This window comes from Anabrus simplex, chromosome 7, assembly GCF_040414725.1.
Source record: "Anabrus simplex isolate iqAnaSimp1 chromosome 7, ASM4041472v1, whole genome shotgun sequence".
Taxonomy (NCBI): domain Eukaryota; kingdom Metazoa; phylum Arthropoda; class Insecta; order Orthoptera; family Tettigoniidae; genus Anabrus; species Anabrus simplex.
In genome coordinates, this window is record NC_090271.1 from 264,271,081 (window position 1) to 264,288,152 (window position 17,072).

A 17,072-nucleotide genomic window follows, 5' to 3' on the forward strand; every position below is an offset into this window, starting at 1 on the left:
CTTAAGCCCTCTACTGAATGAATTATTTTTCGTTTCCGTTTGGTGAAGAAAATTTCAACGGTGGTTGGTACGCGTGGATGTTGACGGGGTGGAAGGAGTACCTTTGGTTGTAGGGCTGTTTTGTCTTAAGTTATGTAAAAAAAAAAAAACAAGGTATCACTGGAATATATGTTTAATTGAAGGTGTGACGTAAAACTACCTCTGCCTACAATATTTATCCATGTATACAGGTGAAAAGTTATTTGTTGCCTAATGGCAACAGTATGCAGTAGGGGGTTAAACGGCATCCAGAGCGTCATAATTCGTCTCAGCGACATATAAGCAATGGATTCGACATTAATATCTGTTGCATTCCATTATATTTACATGTTATTCCTTCCCATTCCAGATCCCCAGCGGGGGTTCGGATGTTTCATCTCTCTAGTATTTTTTTTTTCCAGATGGTAAATCATATAAATGTGTACCAAGTTCCGTTGAGAGCTATTCTGGAACAAATCCACATACATCCATAATCTCGATTATTTTTACATTCATTTTCAGCCCTTCTCAACCTCCATACATATTGCGACAGAAGGATGACTTAACCATGACTTAACCATTAAGAGCTATTCTGGAGCAAATCCACATACATCCATAATCTCGATTATTTTTACATTCATTTTCAGCCCTTCGCAACCTCCATACATATTGCGGCAGAAGGATGACTTAACCATCCACAGTGTCATAGTAAGCCATATGTATACCAATTTTGTATGAGGGCTGTGCTGGAAGAAACACACATACATCCGTAATTTCGGTCATTTTGGACATTTTCTTTTCCAGCCCTTTTCATCTCCATGCAAATGGGGGCTGAACATAGACTTCAACGACATCCGGACTGTCATTATTCACCTCAGCGATTCCGGAAACTATGTACTGTACATTAATATTCATCGTTGTCTATTATGTTTTTATATTTCACCCTTCGCTGGCAGGATGTAGTGTTTACAGTTCACTATGTCTTCCGGTATGGGCTAGAATAAATTTGTTACTTTCATTGACCTGTCTCAGTCTTCTCCTTGATTTTGACAATATGAAAGTGACCGAGGTATGAGCGATTCTAGTAACACCGTTCCTTATGCAGCCAGTCCCTGTTATGAATGGTGTGAAAATATCGCTCATAGGGTCGGTTGGTGCATGCATTTCAGTGGGCATGACGGACTGGTATGTAATAGCAACTTCTGACTCAGTGAAGAAAGAAACGGGAAACTCCCTCACTCCTCATTTCCCTAGTATGCCTCTTCAGTGACACCTAGGCTATCTATGACAGCTGCTGGTGGAGCTGTAGAGGATCAAACCAGCCTTCAATCAATCAATCAATCAATCAATCAATCAATCAATCAATCAATCAATCAATCAATCAATCAATCAATCAATCAATCAATCAATCAATCAATCAATCAATCAATCAATCAATCAATCAATCAATCAATCAATCAATCAATCAATCAATCAATCAATCAATCAATCAATCAATCAATCAATCAATCAATCAATCAATCAATCAATCAATCAATCAATCAATCAATCAATCAATCAATCAATCAATCAATCAATCAATCAATCAATCAATCAATCAATCAATCAATCAATCAATCAATCAATCAATCAATCAATCAATCAATCAATCAATCAATCAATCAATACTGATCTGCATTTAGGGCAGTCGCCCACGTGGCAGATTCCCTATCTGTTGTTTTCCTAGCCTTTTCCTAAATGATTTCAAAGAAATGGGAAATTTATTGAACATCTCCCTTGGTAAGTTATTCCAATCCCTAACTCCCCTTCCTATAAATGAATATTTGCCCCAGTTTGTCCTCTTGAATTCCAACTTTATCTTCATATTGTGATCTTTCCTACTTTTATAAACGCCACTCGAACTTATTCGTCTACTGATGTCATTCCACGCCACCTCTCCGCTGACAGCTCGGAACATACCACTTAGTCGAGCAGCTCTTCTTCTTTCTCTCAATTCTTCCCAACCCAAACTTTGCAACATTTTTGTAACGCTACTCTTTTGTCGGTAGGCTATAACATACACACCTACGTCCTTACGTCCTTATACTCGCTCACTTTGGACATTTTCTTTTCTTCACCCGTTCTCACCCCACCTCCCTGCCGATTGGGACTGACTATTGTCTTAAATGGCATCTAGAGTGTCACAGTTCATCTCAATGTCCCCCGAACTACGGATAGGACACAAATATAGGCCGTTTTTACTTTTCATTTCACCCCTACTCTAGGGGTCTAGGGGTCTCTTATTATAAGGTATTTTGTTTCCAGATAGTAAGACATACTTCTATCAATTTTGGTTGAGAGCTATGTTGGAAGATATACACATACGTCCATTATCGCTGTCATTTGGACATTTTTTTTCTTCAACCCTTCTCACACCCCTGGAGATTGGAGCTCAACTTGGACTTAAACGACATGCGGATTGTTACTATTCATTTCAGCGACCCAGAAATCTATGGATTCGACACTATTTTCGGTTATTTTTTATATCTCCCCCCTCCAAGTGTACCAAATTTGGTTGAAATCACTGCAGTAGTCGTGAAAAATATTGACTGGACACTATTTTTGGTCTATATATATAAAATTCACCCCTCTACCCCTTCCCTAGTTGTTCTAGGAATGTCTTACCCCAAACAATACTTTTTTCAGATAGTAACTTATAACAATTTTGGTTGATACCTACCCTGGAACGTACCTATGAACATTATCTCGGTTATTTCGGACAATTCTTTTTTTACCCTTTCTGAACCCCTATGCCAAAAGGGCTGATCTTGGACTGTAAAAAATCCGGAGTATCACTATTCATCACAGCGACCCCCCCAAAACTGCGGGATTCGACACCACTTCCGATTTTTATATCTCACCCCCTAAGAGTGCTAGGGGTTTTCATATCCCCACGTGGTAGTCTCCTGATAGTAAGTCATACGTGTACCAAGTTCGGTAGAAATCGCTCAAGTAGTCCTGGAAAGTATGGTTCGAGACTAGTATCTGTAGTTGTTAGTTGTATCCCCCTTCCCCGGGGATCTAGTGGTGTATTATCCCAACAGTATTTTTCACAGGTAGTAAGTAATATTTGTACCAAATTAAGTTGACAGCTATGCTGGAAAATGCACACATACATCCATAATATCCGTCATTTTGGTAATTTTATTTTTCACCCTTTCTCACCCCTATGTCAAAGGGAGCTGAACTTAGACTTAAAAAAGTCCGAAGTGTCACTGTCCATCTCAGTGACCTCTAAAACTTCGGATTCGAGACTATTTTCGATTATTTTTATATCTCTCTCCCCTCTCACACCCCATCACACAGGGGGATGAACTTGAACTTATAAAAAACCTGGAGTGTCACTATTCATCTCAGCGACCCCGCAAACTATGGCTTCGACACTATTTTCGATTATTTTTATATCTCCCCCCCCCCAGCTCCATATCCCCAAAGGCGCTGAAGTTGGACTTTAAACAATTCCAAAGTGTCGCTTTTCACCTCAGCGACCCCGAAACCTATGGTTTCGACACTATTTTCGATTATTTTTGTATCTCATCTCCCCTTTCCTCCCCTAAGGGATAAAAAAAATATCCGGAGTGTCACTGCACATCTCAGCGACTCCAAAAACTATGGATTCGACACTATTTTCGATTAGTTTTATATTTCACTGACCCCTGCCACAAAGGGGGATGAAGTTGGACTTATAAAATTTCTGAAGTGTCACTATTCATCTCAGTGACCCCAAAAACTGTGGATTCACCACTATTTTCGATTATTTTTCTATCTCATCCTGCCCGACCCCTCCAATATGGGATAAAAATTCGGAGTGTCACTATTCATGCCAGAGACCTGGAAAAGTATGGATTCGACACTATTTTCGATTATTTTAAAATCTCACGCCCCTCGCCCCCCCGCACCAAAGAGGGCTGAACTTGGTATTTAAAAATCTGGAATGTCGCTATTCATCTCAGTGACCCCTACAAGTATGGATTCGACACTATTTTCGATCATTTTTAAATATCAACCCCCTGTCCCCCCGTCCCTAAGGGTGTTTGGGGTATCTTACCCCGACGCGGTTTGTCTCCTGATAGTAAGTCATAAGTGTATGAAGTGTGGAGGAGATGTAATACATAGGGCCTAACATACCCACGAACAATGGCATTTATGTATAGATGGATTACATAGACTCGCCTTTGCTCGTGGGGGAATCCCCAATTGCTCTTCGTTACGAGTGGGTGATAACTCGTATCGTTCTACTGTTGATATTCTATATTTCTCACAGTTTCTTAGTAATTGTACACATGTAATACACACAGGCGCGGTTCTGCCTTTAGGTCACATGGTCACGTGCCCCTCGACCGATTAAAACTATTATAAAAATCAGAACAACATTATGCACGATTAGTGTCACGACCATCTTCAGTGAGTTCAAGAGGCTATGATTCACCATTGTTGTTCTTGTTCTAGCAGCCCTGGACTAAACTAGGCAACATAGTAAAGGTCTAATCCTAGATGGGACCGACTCGTTCTTATACCTGAACAACATCCCCTCATTCTGCGAGCTGTGAGAGTTGAAGGGGGTTATGGCAAATTCCATTGACCCGGTCACAGTATTTCTACGACGAGACACTTCAGCGCTAGTTCGTATTTTGAACTTACTTCTCCTACAGCCTACTAGATAGCACCCAGCTACTTTCTTGTCGACATATGTATTATTAACGCGCGCAAAGGTAGTGTTTATAGCAAACCTGTGCTTACCTTGTACGTCCATTAGATTAATCGTGTCCATCGGTGTCGATGTTCATTGTAAGTCTGAAAAATGTGTGAAGATTAGTGTGATGTATCTGAGGGTATTCCTGTGCGAGCATAAGTGTTTTTAAAATGCATCAAGTGAGCTACTTACAAACAAATTCACTTAATTACGAAAACAGATTATTAACTGAAGAAATGGGCCGACCAAGACCAGAACTTAGCATAAATCAAGTGTTCAAAGATAAAAATAGAACCTACAATCACAGTTTTATATGCAAGAAATAAAAAGGTAAGATTAATTTAATTGATTTGATTCCTAGTGTTCCTAATATGTTGAACGTGCCCCACCTATTTTTATCATCACGAGCCGCCACTGAATACACAGCTACATTTTTCAAACTGGGCAGACCTATCAAAGTTGGTCCTATGACATGGAAGTACAGATCTCGATCACGGCATGTTGGATTGCTATTTCCAAATAACAAGCATAAGAATGAATCTCCTATGAAGAAAGCTACTTTATAAAAGAAGGCAACTTAATCTCAACCTCCCATATATACGGTTCATTCCACGTTAAGAAAACAGTATTGCTCTTATGACAACAGGGTTGCCATATCAAACGGCTCTGCGCAACACTATCACGGGGTAACGGCGGCACATAAATCTGTGAAATTCAGTATTTAACTTCAAGATAACAAGCGGAATAAACTAAGCTGCAAATTATTTGTATAAACTAAAGGCGACGGGGAGTTTACAGGGGCTATTTTTGGTTTGTACAGAATCAGAGGTTAACTGCGGCACATACAAAACCTTAGCATTGAAGTGTAAGGTATATCGGCGGAGAAATATACAAATAATATTTTTTATGGGCTCGAAGGGTGAAAGATGCATTTAACTGCATTTAATACATTTTACCAGACGGGGTGAGTGGCGCAGACTGTTGAGGTGCTGGCTTTCTGACTCAAACCAGGCAGGTTCAATCCTGGCTTATCCCGGTGGTATTTGAAGGTGCTCATATATACGTTAGCCTCGTATCGGTAGATTTACTGGCACGTAAAAGAACTCCTGCGGGACTAAATTCCGGCACCTCGGCATCTCCAAAATCCATAAAAGTAGTTAATGGGATGTAAAGGAGCAATTATTATTAAATTTCCCCAGGCAACGCGGGGTTCTACTGTGCTGTCGTATCGCTTAACAAAAGACGATAGTAAAAATTAAATGCGGTCTTAAAGAAAACAGCGGTTATTAAAATGCGCTTAAGAAAGAACAGTTAAATAACAAAACCAAGCACAAACAAAACACATGGCAAATTTTTGTATCGGTACAAGTAATGCCATGACTTATCGCTGCACACCACAGCATCAAAATCTTCAGTAACAACTTCTGTACAGAACGAAAATAATAGAACACACACAAATACTATGAAATATACAACCAAAGTAAAATATCTGCCATTAGACAACAACTTTATGGTACTCACCGAATGTTACTTCCTTGCCGCTGCAGGCTGAAGTCGTCTATCATTCTGATTCGGACGAAGATTCACTGCCGACAGCAATGATGAAGGGCTCCATTTCGTCCTGGATCAAATCAGATTTCCACATGTCCGCTTCAATATCTTTCACGTGTTTCACGTAGTTCGCCCAGTTTTCAGTAGACACGCGTAGGAAACCTTTATCGATGATCTTTCCATCTCCGTTGTTTTGAACGTGGTGTTGTTCATAGGAACATAGTGCTTCACTTGCGCCCAAACAAGTTCAATAGGATTCAGCTCACAATGGTATGGTGGTGAACGAAGAACCGTGACACCACTTTCTCTTGCATTTCATCGATTCTGTGGCGATCGTATTTCCATCGCACACTGTTTACGAGGGCCATCAAGTCTGTTTTCAGCATGTTCTCATCCTACACTACACCACGTTCTCGAAGCCATGACCGCAGGTTTTCTTTTTTCTATGCTTTCGTAGGTAGAGCTTCTTTCTTGCGGCTATGATAGGAGGCATTGTCAAGAACAATGACAGAGTTTGGCGGCAGGTTCGGTAGTAGACGTTCTTTAAAATACTCCTCATAACAATCACCGTCTATTTCGTCGTGTGCATCTGCGGTATTCTTCTTGCACTGAAACACGTACTTCGCCCCTGGTATGAACCCATTCTCGTTACTGGCATGAACTAACGCGAATCGTGGACCACGACCTGTAGGTGACTTCAGACCGCAAGAGAGTCCTAACAAAAAAACATCCCGTGGAGTTGAAATGGTCTTATCTTTCCAATCTTCCCCAACCGTGTGCCCTGTGTCAACCCATGACTCATCAGTGTAAAAGATGTTCCTTCCCTCGTCTCGATATTTCTTAACTGTTGACAGATACTTGTGACGCCAAGATATAATATAAGCCAAAGGTCCTGTAGTGGCTGCTGATCGCACTTTATAAACATTCCTCTCAAAAATGCCTGTTTCTTCAGCAGTTTCTTTAACCACCCAGCTGAGACGTTTATCTGGATTCTTTCGAGAAAGGTAATTAAGTACGTTAAGCACAGTTTACTTTTGTTTCTTCTTAAGTGTCCCTCCCTGCTTATTTTTATGGACTTACTCACCCATAACGCAAATAAATCACTATTAATAAACACTATTAATGTTAAAAGAAAGAAATCACACACGTAGGCTAATCACATAACACTCACTCTACAGAATATAATTAGGCCTCTACACTGAAAACACACGCAACAAATAAATACCGTAAACGACATCTCTACAAAAGAAATCACACAAGTAGGCTAATTGATGACATAACACTCACTCAACACAAGACAAGAACGCACTGATTTACAGTCTAAAAAAACACATGCAATAAGGAAACATTGTGCGTGACTTTACTACAGAAGTGAGCTGTCCGCGGTTCACAGATGCTTGTACCAGAGCAACATAGAAGGCAAATGAAACGAGGCAACGAAGCGGTGGCTGTTCCCGCCATTGTACTCCCTCTCTACGAATGTATTTTTAAAAATAAAATTATCCATAGTAATTTTAATATCCCATGGGCAAAAATGTCTTATCCTTTTTATCTATCATAATACATTACAAAGTACAGTATACTATCCCTTAATCACGGGGAATTATGGGTGTCTAAGAGGGGGTGGGTTCACTCCTTGTAGGTCCATAAGAGCAATACTCTTTTCTTAACGTGGAATGAGCCACCGGACTGAGCCAGGATCGAACCTGCCAAGTAACGGTCAGAAGGCCAGTTTCTCAACCGTCTGAGCCACTCAGCCCGGCAGGAAGAAGTTTGAGAAAAGGATCCTTCATCTGCTAAACCTCGTACTTCAGAAGCACTCGTTTTCAAATCAGTTCAGTTTCCATTTTAATAATAATGTTACCGGGCGAGTTGGCCATGCGGTTAGGAGCGCGCAGCTGTGAGCTCGCATCCGGGAGATAGTGGGTTCGAATCCCACTGTCGGTAGACCTGAAGATGGTTTTCCGCGCTTTCCCACTTTCACACCAGGCAAATGCTGGGGACTGTTCTTTAATTAAGGCCACGGCCGTTTCCTTCCCATTCCTAGGCCTTTCCCGTCCCATCGTCGCCATAAGACCTATCTGTGTCGGTGCGACGTAAAGCACAATAGCAAAAAAAAGAAAGAAATAGTGTTCTTGGTTTCACGTCACACTAACTACTTTTACGGTTTTAGGAGACGCTCAGGTGCTGGAATTTTGTTCCGCAGGGGTTCGTTTTCGTGCTAGTAAATCTACCGACAAGGGACTAACGTATATGAGTACCGGTATATTCAAATACTACCGGGCTGAGCCAGGTACGAACCTGTTAATTTGGGCTCAGAAAGCCAGCGCCTTATCCGTCTGAGCCACTCAGTCCAGCAGTTTCTATTTTCCAGACGTTGCCGTACTAGGCTACACAGAAGGTTCTCTATCAATTATCTAATGCGCAGTTCATGATGTTTAACACAGATATGGACGTGAAACTTATAAATGTAACTTATCCGCAATATCTCTTGCTCAGCAACAGACAAATGATCAGCTGTTTTTGTTTCTCAGTTTGTACAAGCGGTAGCGTAGCCAGCATCGACCGATTTGGGGTGGGGGTATAGTTACAAAATGATGATACAACACCCTGAAGGTGCTTGTGTGTGTGTGTGTGTGTGTGTGTGTGTGGTGCGCGCTTGCAAGAATATCATTATAAAAACACTGATACAAGTGAATTATGTTTGTACCGGGAGGTACACCCCAAACGGCAAGCATTTAAATCTTGCGCCTAAAAGAACTCCCCTACTAGAGAAACCGTGAAATTGAAACTAGACCAACTTATAAATGTACTCAGAAGATGTCACCAGTGAAATCTGATGTAATTTTGTTATTGTGAAGTTTCCTGAACTGACTGTATTTCTACTTGTTTTGTTTGCTATTCATCAAGAAGTTTGGACCTTCTTCCATAGATGTCACTACCAAAAACCTATGATCATGCACCCTGGTGCGAAGTGAAAGAACTTTTGATTTAAAGAAGTTTTGTATTTATAAGTTTTTTTAATAATTGATGTTCATTTATTTTTGGGTTGGCAATATTTATCTTTTCTTTCCGCCAGTTTTGAATTTAGCCAATCCCTAATTTCTGTAATTAATTTTCTACCCATCACAGTCTTCTTCTTCTTATTCTTATTCTTCTTCGATTTGGAGTGTAACTTTTAAAGGGATCAATAAACGTGAGAGGGTGTGGCTAGTTTAATCTTGAATGATCTCGAACTTGCCCCGAGGGTTTATAAACTGCGGCTTTTCTCGTCTCTTGGCCAATTGATCATCATCTTACTGAGTGTGGGTGTCAAGCAGGACGCGGGAGGCCTCTTCGTCAGCTGGTAGAGCTTCTATAAGGTAATGGCCACATAACATCTTTCTTTCTTTCTTGCTAGCTTCGCAGTTTAACCCGAGGCAAAGGTCCGAATCATCACCTATGTAACCTACTTTTCTGAAAATGTAACTTCTGCCGACTTATGTAATAACTTCATAAAATCTTTAACTGTAAATCGGGTATAGAGTGTGATGTACCCTCTCGAGCTCCCCTTCATCTTGGTTTGAAGTGACTACGTTTATTGTTGTTTTTTAATTCTGTAATGTGGTAAATTACTTCCTAGACGAGTCACCTCAGTAGTTTGGGAATAGCCCCTGTTTCACCGGCCTAGTGCCTTTTAGGTTTTAAGTGCTCATATCTAGGAGTGCAAGCATCCGCCTCCATTCATTTTGTGTTCGGGCCATTTATTTAACCGTTTTTTTTACATGAAGGCCCAGAAGGTTGGGTATTAAATACCCCTGTATAATCATTTTCCTATTGTAAGTTGTGCCTTCAGAGGCCAGAATTGTAAGTTGATGTCGCCTTGAATAGGCTTTGAAAACTGAGAGCCTGTTAGCTCTTTTTCAAAGTAAGATTACTGTATGCCTCTTGGAGGCTAGATGTTGTATTTTGGGAGCAAGTGCTCCATGAATTTAGGGGATTTCTGCCCTTTGAACAAATTTATGCTCGTCTGTAAAATTTGAGCTGGGAACTCAAAAATTGTAAAACTAGGGGCTTGTAGACCAAGAGCGTTAAAGTTCTGAAATCTTGGATTTTCCTAAGTCTTGTTTCTAAATCGCTATGTCATTGTTATCTCACTAAGTGAAAAGTTGTTTTGTTATTTTTCAAAAATATAACCTTCAGTTTACGTTTTAAATTCAATTCTTGACATTGTAGTTAGACCCATTCACCCCGGCACCTTCTTTCACCTCTGCGTTCCACGATAAACCCCGGAACAACGTTGATATTCTGATTGCAGTGCACTACAAAATCTTACATTAAAATACAGAACAGGAAAAATACGACCAAGGACAACAGTTTTAAAGCGAATGATATCTTCAGTTTACAATCTAACATCCAACTTGCGAGGCTTGTTAGAAAATAGATTTAACAGATCTGTTGGTTCTACAATTAAGTCTATGAATGTTTATTTATGTTATTGTTAGCTTCCTTATTGGCATAATAACTAATACCATACGTACCACACAGAGGAAATGTCGGAATTGGATCCCTCCGCGGGTGGGGTTGTTAGAATAACACCCACGGTATCCCTCACCTCTCGTAAGAGGCGACTAAAAGATGCCCTGGGGCTCTCAACTTAGGAGCGTGGGTTGGCGACCACAGGGCTCCTAGCTGAGTCCTGATATTGCTTCCATTTTCGTGTGGCAGACTCCTCACTTTGATCTATCCTATCCGACCTTTCATCTATCTGATCCAACCGCCCTTGGTCAACTCTTGTTCTTTACATACCCCGACGGTTTTAGGCTCCCGAGGCCTGGGGAGATTTTCGTGGCCCTTGTCTTTCTTTGGCCGACGTCTTCATTTTTCTAAGTGTCGCATCCCTTCCATTCCCCCCCCCCTCCAATTAGGGTTATATAGAGGATGTTTACCTAGTTGTACTTCCTATTAAAACAATAATCACCACCACCACCACCACCACCACCACCACCACCACCACCACCACCACCTGCCGGAATTGGAGACAAGACATTGAGAAACCAGTCTTACGCGGACTGATGAGCGAGGAGCTATTCTTCAGCGACGGTAAATACGACGCTGTAATGTTTAAGGTCTACGCATTCCTTAGGGCCATGTGTGGGCTTTTATAGCTGTACCCTTGAATTGTCCAGTAAAGATTAGATTTTGCTGAGTCGTACTTTATCGGGAAGCCTACCTTAAAGTATGAATTTCTGAAACCACTGAAAAATGCTAACAGATTGGGATATTTTCCATTAGATCCCGCTGCACATCCTTGCACCAGAACGTATTGCATCGGACGAAAAATACATTTTAATTTTTTAAATAGATTTGTTTGTAACTGTTCATCACATTATGGTCCTGTATTTGAAGTGTAAATAAATAAATAAATAAATAAATAAATAAATAAATAAATAAATAAATAAATAAATAAATAAATAAATAAATAAATAAATAAATAAATGCAAACAAACGAAATAGTTTAGTGTGATAAATAAATTAATTAAATGAAATCATACCTTTATGCTGCCTTGCACCAGTTCCTTCACGCGGAATTGGCCATTAGTCACAAGCGTTGTCCTGTTGAAAGGATCCATAGAAACATTCTCCAAAAATATAGTTGCTTGAGGTTCATCCGGACAAGACTGCATGTTGTCGAGACGAAATTCAAATCTAAACTGTAAGATATAAAGGTAATAAATACGATATATACACACATCAAAAAAGTGTTGCATCACCTCCGTACCAAGATCGCTGGAACACTGACCTGAATGTTTATATTACATCAAGAACACAGTTCATTCGACTGGTTCTAGATGTCACTAATCCTGCCCAAAGATGTAAACAACCATGCATTAGCAGGGCCTATTAGACGGAGTGCGTACGGCAGCCGATCACCAGGAAGGAGGTACACTGCTCGTGTTGTCTGTAGTTCGGCCATGCCTAGAAAGTCAATACCGCAGTTTGATCGCATTGAAGCGTTGTGTCAGGAGGGGCTGTCATCAAGGGAAGTTTCCGGACGTCTCCGAGTGAACCAAAGCGATGTGGTTCGGACATGGAGGAGGTCCAGAAATACAGGAACTGTCGATGACATGCTTTGCTCAGGCTGCCGAAGGGCAACGACTGCAGTGGATGATCAAACTTACGGATTTCAGCTCAGAGGAACCCTGAAAGGAAAGCCACCATGCTGAATATTACGTTTCGTGCAGTCACAGGACGTCGTGTTTCGACTCAAACTGTAAGCGATAGGCTGCATGATGCGCACCTTCACCCCCAACGTCCATGGCGAGGTACACTTTGTAACCTAGACACCATGCAGCGCGGTACAGATGGGCCCAACTACATGCTGAATGAATCCATCAGAATTGGAATCACGTTCTCTTCACAGATAAGTGTCGCAAATGCCTTCAACCAGACAATCGTCGGAGACGTGTTTGGAGGCAGTGGGGTCAGGCTGAATGTCTTAGACACACTCCCCAGCGAGCGCAGTAAGGTGGCGTTTCCCTGATGTTTTGAGGTGCCATCATGTGGGACCGTCGTACACCATTCGTGGTCATGGAATGTGCCAAAACGGCTATACGATACATAAATGATATCCACCGACCTATAGTACAACCATATCGGCAGCATTTCGGGGAGGCATTCGTATTCATGGATGAAACTTCTCGCCATCAACGTGCATATCTTGTGAATGAGTTCCTTCATGATAACGACATCGCTCGACTAGAGTGGCCAGCATGTTCTCCAGACATGAACCCTATCTAACATGTCCGTGATACTTTGAAAAGGGCTGTTTTTGGACGACATGACCCACCAACCAATGTGAGAGATCCACGCCGAATCGCTGTTGAGGAGTGGGACAATCTGGACCAACAGTGCTTTGATGAACTAGTGGATAGTATGCCACGACGGATACAGGCATGCATCAATGCAATAGGACGTGCTACTGGGTATTAGAGGTCCTGGTGTATGCTGTAATCTGGACCACAACTTTAGAAAGGCTAGCTGTATGACTGCACAACTTGCAATGTGTGGTTTTCATGAGCAATAAAGAGAGCTGAAATTTTGTTTGTGTATATCTCTATTCCATGTGTATGTAAAAGATCAGGCAGGACCTCTTAGCATCAAGGTGATGCAAAACATTTTTGATGAATATATATTTTGACGATATATTTTTATGACAGCGGTGAAGTCCCGTGACTTAGTTGAAAATGAGGACAGATATTTATTTATTACTCTGGATTGTGCAAACAGATTTCGTCCGGGAGAGTCTTACCATCTTATAAGATCACTGATCACCTGATTATCGCACTATTGTGCCCCTAATACCCCGCATAATAATAATAATAATAATAATAATAATAATAATAATAATAATAATAATAATAATAATAATAATAATAATAATTTCGTGTGGCTATTTCTAGCATCAGGCCCTGGAAGCAGACTGATGTAGAGAACGTTCCTCTATTCTGTCCCTATACTTAATGCTTACAAAATTAATCGAAACGAGAGAATAAACATATGACCTCTGTAACTTTTCAGTCTTATATAACCACTTATTCCTTCTTTTGTAGGAAATTATCGTCATAAAGAAGGTCACAAACCCTAATATAATTCACTGATGACGAACAGCTCTTTTGGATCTCTGTACAATGTAATATTATTAAAATCACTAATTTCCTTGATATTCAACATGAATTTGGCCATGCTATTTTAAAAGTTGGTTCGAGATTACGATTGTGAAAAATTTAACCAACATTGAAATACTCGATATTAGTGAAATGAGGAGGCCGGGCTCAGGAACGTGCCTAGTGGAGGAAAGCATCGTTTACTGTTGTGGAGAGGACAGCAGACAGCACCGGAGCGCAGTTGCGCTCATCATGTCCAAAGAAATGGACAAGGCTGGCAAGACAGTAGTGCTTTACAATGACCGGATCATCATGGCCCAAGGACTTGATCGAGTCCTTCTACAATGACTAGAAGAACTTGTCAAGAACAACAGCATGGTCATACTAATGGGGCGCCTTAATGCAAAGGTCGGAGAAGGAATGAACGGTGAAGTAGTTGGAAGTTTCGGGTGGGAAATAGGAACGAACAGGGGGACAGGCTTTTCCACTTGTGTGTCGAACACGATCTGGCGATACTTTCTTTAAACTGCCAAAGATACGCCTTTGCACTTGGAAGTCCCCAGCGGACAACCCACAAAAAGTGGTTAGAAATCAAATAAATTATTTCATGATCAGGGAAAGGTTCTGGAACGAAGTGAAATCTTTTAGGACCATGCCGGGAGCAGCCACTCCATCCGACCAAAATCAGCTTTGTACTACGACTGAAGAAAAGACAGAGCTTAAAATTACCCGACAGACTGGACGAAGTGCTCCGAGGCGAGGAGAAGAAGAAGAAGAAGAAGAAGAAGAAGAAGAAGAAGCAAAAGTTCGTTAAAAATCTAGAACAACAGTTTGACATCCAGGCAGAGATACTGCAGAGGACATGTGAACTGCGTTATGGATACCGCACACACAATACTCCAACATCAGAAATCACTTTAAAGTAAACAGTGGATGAAAAATACCATTCTGACAGAGGAATCAATATAAGGATCAGAGGAGATATCAGGATGGCCAAAGCCACTTGGCTTGAGAACCGATGTGCCGAAATTGAGGACGTAGATAGGCACCAAAATAAGTTCCATCTACACAAGAAAATTCATGAGGTGGTTTGGCGTAGGCGGACTGGTTACCTGAGCTGTCTCGGCAACCTGATCTCCTAGCGCTAAAGTTCGCAAGGAGATTATAGTATTTAGTGATATTTCATCTGGAGGTGGATTGCACTGGTGGAATATAAAGAAAGCTGAAGAATCGTACACTACCCTTGATGGAATATGTATTTGTCTGTTTTTAAACTTCTCTATAATATACTTGCTTCTGATAAACCAAATCACCCTTACTTTCACTTGGAATTCATCTAATAATATAATAATCACAATATACGATCTGGCTCCTGTTTTACCGTACCCTTAAACTGTACGACAGATATTTAATAATTACTGCTGTTAGGCCTGTAATAGTAGATGGCGACATACAATTACGAATGCGTATGTGAGTAGTCAAACATTGTAGTATTTATATTTCTTCAGTTCATTCCATTCATTTCTGTGATCGATAGAGTTACCCAGGTTCATTTTGATTTTGGCCGGGAATATCAGACCAAATTATGGCACGTAATTTTTGAGATGAAAATTTGAACCCCGGATCGACGATAATTATGAATATGATCATTATTGTTATCCGTTATAGCAAGGCCGTACGCAGATATTGTTTTCGGAGTGGGTTAGGACTGGGGAGGGGAGGGAGGAAGCTTCCGAGAACAAAAACTATAGTAACAAATGATTTTTACTTTCAAATACATTTTACAGAAAGACACGTTTTAACCTTTACAATTCAACGGGTGAAGTAGTGAGGTAAATTCATATCGGTCCGGTGGGCAGAATACACTTTAACACGTGCGTGCAGAGCGACACAAAGCTTTGTCATTTATTTAAAAATGGAGGTAACAATATTTTTCACTGTAAGTGTAGCGGGAGGTACACCTCAATACCCCTGATTCAAATGTAGCGCCTTAAGGGACGCTATCTATCGAACAAATCTTGAAACAGCTAGTGCATAAAGTTGGGACATTGATCAGAAGATGTCACTACCTAAATAACAGAGGAACATGTTATTTTAAAGTTTGCTAAACTGACTGGATTTCCTTGTTTTCTTTTGGTGTATCACTAGAAGTTCGCTCTTTTCTCCATAGATGTCTCTACCAAACAACTGAGGTCGTGCATTCTGGTGCATAGTGGAATAATTAGAGATTTGAGGAAATTTTGGGTTTATAAGTTTTCTCAACTGAATTGACTTTCATTATTTTTGGTACTTGAAGGTTTGCAACACTTCCTTCTCATCCCCCCAGCTTTTGAGCCTGACCAATGGCAAATATTCTGTATTTATTTTTCAGCCAATCATAGGCTTCTTGTAACCTTTCGTTTAGCCAATAAAAATGAGAGGGTGTGTCCGGATTTAGTCCAGAGCCTTCTCGAAGCTTCCCCTCGGGTATAAAAGCTGTAGCTTTTTCGGGCTAACTTGTCTGATAGATCGTCGAATTTCTGAGTGTGTATGTTAAGAGAGGAGGTGAAGGCAGAACATCAGCCCAGGTAATGGCCACCAGTTTTCCATCTCTGTAGCTATCTCTACAAACTGAAGGTTCTAATCTTTAACTATGCAACTGTCAATTTTCTAAAAAAATGTAAATTTTTCTTCTTTTTCATGTAAAACTTCATGTACGTCCTGGAGACTTAAACTGTAAATCGGGGATAGAGAGTGCGTTACCCTCTTGAATTCCCCTTCAATTTATTTTGAGGTGCCTACGATTTTGTAACTGTTTTTATCCTGTAAATCATAAATTAAATTATCCTTCTACTCACCTCAGTAGTTTGGGATTAGCCTCTTAATCATCGCGCCATTGGTTTTCAAGGAGCACAAGTGTACGCCTCTATATATTTCTGAGTTTGGGCCAGTAATTCAACGTGTTCTTCTTTTCACGAAAGGCCTAGAAGCATGGGTAATAGTTACCCCTGTGTAAACTAAAGGTACTTAACATGGTATTGTAAATTGTAGATTGGGCCTAGAGAGGCCAGAAGGTATTGTGCAAAGTTGCCTTGAGTAGGCTGTAAGGGTTCGGAGCGCAGTCTCCTTGGTTGATTTTGGAGAGC

At 40.7% G+C, this 17,072-nt stretch overlaps 1 protein-coding gene across 1 annotated transcript in view; it reads right to left on the reverse strand.

Annotated features, from left to right (window-relative positions):
- Positions 1–17,072, reverse strand: part of LOC136877105 (uncharacterized) — a 75,749-nt gene that overhangs the window by 34,299 nt on the left and 24,378 nt on the right. The window contains exon 2 of the mRNA XM_067150920.2: positions 11,836–11,994. Coding sequence (XP_067007021.1) covers positions 11,836–11,994 — 159 coding nt within the window. The remainder of the gene's footprint in view (positions 1–11,835; positions 11,995–17,072) is intronic.